General features: G+C 47.8%; 1 protein-coding gene across 2 annotated transcripts in view; it reads left to right on the forward strand.

Moving 5' to 3' along the window:
- DPYSL2 (dihydropyrimidinase like 2) overlaps nucleotides 1-6000 on the forward strand; it is a 103313-nt gene extending 97313 nt beyond the window's left edge. The window contains exons 12-14 of one of the 2 annotated variants that reach the window (XM_015593314.2): nucleotides 2857-3036; nucleotides 3940-4105; nucleotides 5698-5994. In XM_015593314.2, the coding sequence (XP_015448800.1) occupies nucleotides 2857-3036; nucleotides 3940-4105; nucleotides 5698-5789 (438 nt within the window). In that variant the 3' untranslated portion in view covers nucleotides 5790-5994. Of the gene's footprint in view, nucleotides 1-2856; nucleotides 3037-3939; nucleotides 4106-5697 lie in introns of both variants that reach the window. The other variant, XM_006916963.3, reaches the window with a different exon arrangement.

Consider the following 6000-nt stretch of genomic DNA (forward strand, 5'->3'; position numbering starts at 1 on the left):
CAGGCAATTGCATTGCCCTGCCTTTAACTCCAGGCAACCCCATGTGAGAAATGCTAACTTCCGTCCTCACCTGTGTTCAAGAGCCCACACTAAGCACGTTTATGCAGCATCAATCATTTGGGAGAATACTAATAGGAGGCTTTCCCATGTAATACAGTATTTTCTACTACAGGGCTAATTAGCTTTAATTTGCAGCACTTAGCTAACTATTATTGACAGCCCTGTTGTTAAGCCTCTGCTTGGATTTTCCAGGCATCCAGCCAGATGAGTAATTTTAGGGAACCCGTGTGGATGTAGGTTAAAAATATCTATACCTGGTGAGTGACGAAGCCTGACCGCCTTCGTGGTTGACAGAGAGGAGGCTCCAAACACCTAGATCTGACCATTGGACCTGTCGATTTGAAGTCACTTAGAGTCATGGGGGCTGGTTCCTCCATCTATTAAAAATGGGTGTTGGCCCAAAGCTCTTCTAGGTGTTAACGATCAGTTTTTAGGCAACTAAACTTGATATATGTGTCTTAACAATTCTTTGACACGAAAAGGCTTGCGATCCTGTTGGGAAGGTGCAGTAAAAACAGTGAATGAGTGAACATGTTCTAAATGCCTACTTTGTGCCAAGCAGCTTGCTAAACGCTTCTGTCCCTCTTAGTTTTTGCAATCTCAGCATCGTTCCTGCGAAGTGGACCATTTCCTCTTACAGATGAGGAAGCCGAGGCGTGGAGGGGAGTGTAAGGGACTTATCCAGAGTCACACAGCTGGCGAGTGGCAGACGTGGGGTGGGGACCCAGAGCAGATGGCAGCGTGTCGAAGGTTGTCTCCGTTACTCCAGCGGGGCTTAAGAGGAGTTTGTCCGAATATGGACAGTTAGCTGTGGAGTAACATGGCAGAGATGGGGCTTCATCCAGCCCTTAAAGGGTGATGCACACCCTTTCAAACGTCATTTTACAGCTGACATTTCCCTGATGGGGATCTACACACATGTGATGCTTTCTGTGTTGTCATCTTCACAAAGTCTTGTGAGAGAGGCAGATGGAGAAATTGAAGTTCTGAGGCAGGACTCAAATGATTTGCCCAGAGGCAAACAGCTTCTGGAGTTCACCAAATCTAAGATGCCATTAGTTTATGTACCACCATGAAGGAAAAGACACCCAAGACGAGAGTATTAGGAAACTCGTGAAAATGTGTTGTGCCACCAAGCTTGTGCTTAGTGTAGGGTAAATGAGAGGTGAATCTGCCATGTAGAAGGGGTGGCAAATATCTTGTGCGCTTCGACTTTGGCTTTGAGTTCAGAGAGGACAAAATGTCTCCTTGGAGAATATAAACTGAAAGCCGCTGCTCATGCAGGTTGGAGATGTGAGTTCCTGATGCCCACAGGGTCCAGAAAAACCTGAAGCTGAGAGATTAATGTAAAATGGCGTTAGTGTGGAAATCCCCTAGGCTACAGGGGAGAACAAACCCATGTCCCCCTGGAAGGACTTGGTTCAGTCTACACTGATGGCCACTGCACAGGTCCATCTGCGGCAAGACACGTTCTGACTTCAGGGAGGAGTGTCCTAGAATCGATGAAGTTGTTGGGGACACACACTTGGGCCTTGGGAGTCCCCATGTAGAGTCCCTGCCTTCCTCTCAGGTGTCTCTCTGCCTCATTCCTTTTGGTAGCTTCCACATGACTCTTCACAGTTTCAGAGCGTTGGGGACACACACACGGGCCTTGGGAGTCCCCATGTAGAGTCCCTTCCTTCCTCTCAGGTGTCTCTCTGCCTCATTCCTTTGGTAGCTTCCACATGACTCTTCACAGTTTCAGAGCAGTGCTGACAGCCCTTCATTGCCATTTTCAATCAGTACTTTTGCATTTTGACATTGAACTAGCTGAGGAGCCAGCCGGGGCCTCTCCATACTTCCCAGCCAGCGCGCTGAGCAGAGACGTTATCCTGCAGTGCAGGGCGCTGCTGCAGCTGTCTGTTCACAGGCTGACTCTTAGTGCCGATAACCTGGCCTGAATTCCCCCAGAAGCCTGAGTCACTTTTCATGGTTGGAGCCTCCGCTTCATGGTCCAGTCCTGAGCGCAGCACAGACATTGGTGCCTGCGAGCAGGTCAGGCAGAAGGCCTTCTGGAATCTAGGGACAGTCCTGGGTGAGCCGAAGCTGTGAGATGGGGCTGTGACACATGGAGTTTTTAATGTGGAACACAGTGCCCCGGGTCTCTGTTGCCTTATTGTCCAAAAACAAACTCACTGCCTATAGAGACCCAGTATATTTTCCCAGAGGGCACACAGATAGGTCACTCTTTTACCCTGAAAAGCTTGAAACCAAAAGGACTGCTGTGTTGTTTGGGAAATTAAACCTCAAACATCTTATTGAAGGCGTGCCTCTTAAATCACCACAGTCCTTTCATTTAGAGACTTCAGTTTCACCACATCGTTAACGGATTGGAAAACCAGGCAAACCAGTGGGAAAACCTACTGTGGACGACCCATTTCAAAGTTAAATTTAGAACTCGGTCACAGAGGGCCTTTGCATTTGAACTTGATTGGAGCTCGAGTAGGAACAAAGTCACTGCTAATACGCGGAATCTTTTCCTTCTATTTGTGTGGCATTTACAAACCCTCACGCTTTTCCATACAATTTTTCTGTTCAGTTTTTGTGCCCCCCAGTTTTCGAGAGGTGGTAAAAGATGATTCCATATTCTGGACAGGGAAATTAAGACATAGAGATTAAGTGGCTGCTGGTGTGGCCACTTGGGACAGGGACTGCAGCCCTGGGCCTTTCTCTCGTCCGCGAGCTGTCAGGGAGTGCGTGCTGCCAGACTGGACGGCCGGGCGTGTCCTTGGGGTTCACTGTGCTCCCTTCCTCCAGGCTCTCGAGTACAACATCTTCGAAGGCATGGAGTGCCGCGGCTCTCCGCTGGTCGTCATTAGCCAGGGGAAGATTGTCCTAGAAGACGGCACCCTTCACGTCACCGAAGGCTCTGGGCGCTACATCCCTCGAAAGCCCTTCCCCGATTTTGTTTATAAGCGTATCAAGGCGAGGAGCAGAGTGAGTAGCTCTGATCTTACGGATCGTTTTGTCATGGGTTAAGTTCGCTTTCTTAAACACGTACTAAGCACTTTGAGTCAGAACATCAAGATGAGTACGGAGGATTCGGGGGTAAGGAAACATGGTCTTTTTATTCCTGGAGCCCAGAATACCAGCGGAGGAGTCAGGTGCGTCCACAGCTAGCCAGAATCAAGTGAGACTGTGACATGTGCTGTGATGGGGTTCACAGGAAGGAACCATTGTGGAGTCATGGGGGAATGTGTCATGGGGAGAGGGCACTTTGACTTGGGTCTTGTGGGTTAAGTAGACATTTGACAGGTCAGAGAAGGGAGATAAGGAAATTAGATAGAGAAAATGTCATGAGCATAGAAAATGTAGTGTGCTCCAGGCATGGTGAACAGTCTACAGCACCGGAGCTTGAGGGCTGTGAGGCCAGGATGGATGGCACTGTAAGGGAATTAGAGGGAGAGAGGCTGGAAAGAAAGTTTCAGTGTGCTCCAGACATGGTGAACAGTCTACAGCACCGGAGCTTGGGGGCTGTGAGGCCAGGATGGATAGCACTGTGAGGGAATTAGAGGGAGAGAGGCTGGAAAGAAAGTTTGGGGCCAGATCTTAAAACATGAGACTAGATCTTCTTCATAACATGTTTGGAAGTGTCTTGGGGGAAAATGGTAAGAAATGTTACTTAGTTTTTAGAGTAATCAGTTACGCATGACCTACCTTATGGGAAGCTTTGGCCTGGAGCCTTGAGGCTGGCCCCATGCTGACATCTGTCCCCGCTGCACTCCTCTATAAGATGAGCCCCCCATTCCCAGACGTCACAGGCCTGCCACATCAGGAGGGTTGACAGAGAGGCAGCCTCTGTGAACATGGCCTGAGTCGAGGGGCTCTTGTGTTTTGCAGCTGGCGGAGCTGAGAGGGGTTCCTCGTGGCCTGTACGACGGACCTGTGTGTGAAGTGTCTGTGACACCCAAGACAGTCACTCCAGCCTCCTCGGCTAAGACATCTCCGGCCAAGCAGCAGGCCCCACCTGTCCGGAACCTGCACCAGTCTGGATTTAGCTTGTCTGGTATGGTTATGGTTTGCTGAGGACCCAGTTCTTGCAGGCCATGCTTGGTGGGGCTGATGAGTCTGGAATCCCTTTTGTAGAAGGAGAAGAAAAAATGGCATTCCCATGTTCCCAAGTGGGAAATACTAATATCACCAGAGATGTAATTCACGGCAAATGGCCGATTGGGTTTCATAATCTTGACATCAGTTTCTGTCACATGTAATGGCATGATGCATATGCTATGTGGAATACCCAGTATATTTAGAGGACCTTTATTCGATGTCCTGTGGCCGTCCTAAAGAAGCATATGATGGTATTTTAGGACTTCTTTTCCCTGCATATGCAGTACAGTTGACTCTTGAACAAAATGGGTTTGAACTGTGCAAGTCCACTTAAATGAGGATTTGTTCAATAAATACAGTTGGCCCTTTGCATCCGTGGAATCATCTGTGGATTTAACCAACCGTGGATCAAAAACATTTTCACAAACTCAACTGTAGATTCCCAAATGCAGATCAAAAATACTGTTTTTGATCTGTGTTTGGCTGAATCCGCAGATGCAAAGGGCTGACCAGAATTACATTTTTGGGAAGTCAAAATTATATGTGGATTTTTGAATGCACAGAGGGTTGCCCCTCCCCCCGCCCTCCGCCAACTTCTGCATTGTTCAAGGTCAACTGTATATGGTAGTAGTTCAGCTTATGAGGTCTGGAGTTTAACTTTCAACAGCTTAACTTCGTAGTCCAGATGCTGGCTTAGCGGTGCCTCAGTCTCATCTGTAGAACGGGTATAATAGTAGTAGCTACCTCATGGGGTTGTGAGGATTAAATGAGTTAATATGCGTGTAAGGTGCTTAGAATAGAGTCATTTGAGAATTGTTAGCCATTTGCTTGGATAAAATATGTGATGTCAGGGACGATGAGAGGAAAGGGTCCAGATTTTAGAACTTCCTTACTTGAAACTTCCTTCCAGTGGTCCTTCATTTGGCCCATGACTAGAACCCTTCCACCTTTCCAGCTCCAAGCCACAGATATGTATTCAGATTTCTATGCCGTGTTAAACAGTTAATCAGGTAGATTTTTTTCTGGTTAGATATATTGGTTTTTAGAATGTTGCCATTCTAAATTGGTATGGATTACCAATTTTCAAAAAATTTACTGTGTCCATGCTATCTTGTGTCACCAGTCCATTCAAGTATAAGGAACCGTCGTTCTTTCTTCTTTTGATTATACAGTTGTATAATATCAGAGGAACTGAATGCCAGAGAGAGGGCCATACCTTCAGAAAAGCCACACTCAATTTGACTAATGAGAGTAGGGACAGGTTGTAGTCTATGAGTCAGTCAAAAGCCTGAAACAGTATTATTTTACATGTAGTTTTACTTTTTCAAGTAATGGATCTAACTGGCTTCTGCAAGGACTGAATTATGTGTGCCGTCTGATTCTTTGGCCATCTTAAGCCCATCCATTCTTTGTAGTTTAAGCTTTTGGTGAGGTTTTGAGGGGATGGGGGATGGGCCTGGCCCATTTGCTCTCAAGCTGTATTATACTCCTGTTTAAAGAGGGAGCTCCTGTCACTGGTTTTGACCCTCACCCCTCTCTCCTCTGCAGGCGCTCAGATTGATGACAACATCCCTCGCCGCACCACCCAGCGCATCGTGGCGCCCCCTGGTGGCCGTGCCAACATCACCAGCCTGGGCTAGAGGTCCTGGGCCACAGTCTACTGGGGGATGGGGGATGGGGGATGGGACATCTGAGGACATTCTGAGACTTTCTTCCTTCCTTCCTTCCTTTTTTTTTCTTTAAGAGCCTGTGATAGTTACTGTGGGGCAGCCAGTTCATGGGGCTCCTTCTTGGGCCCCGCACTCCGTCCCTCACCCGGAGTCACTGATTTTGCTCACCCACTTCCCTACA

Source organism: Pteropus alecto, unplaced genomic scaffold (genome assembly GCF_000325575.1).
Source record: "Pteropus alecto unplaced genomic scaffold, ASM32557v1 scaffold166, whole genome shotgun sequence".
Classification (NCBI taxonomy): domain Eukaryota; kingdom Metazoa; phylum Chordata; class Mammalia; order Chiroptera; family Pteropodidae; genus Pteropus; species Pteropus alecto.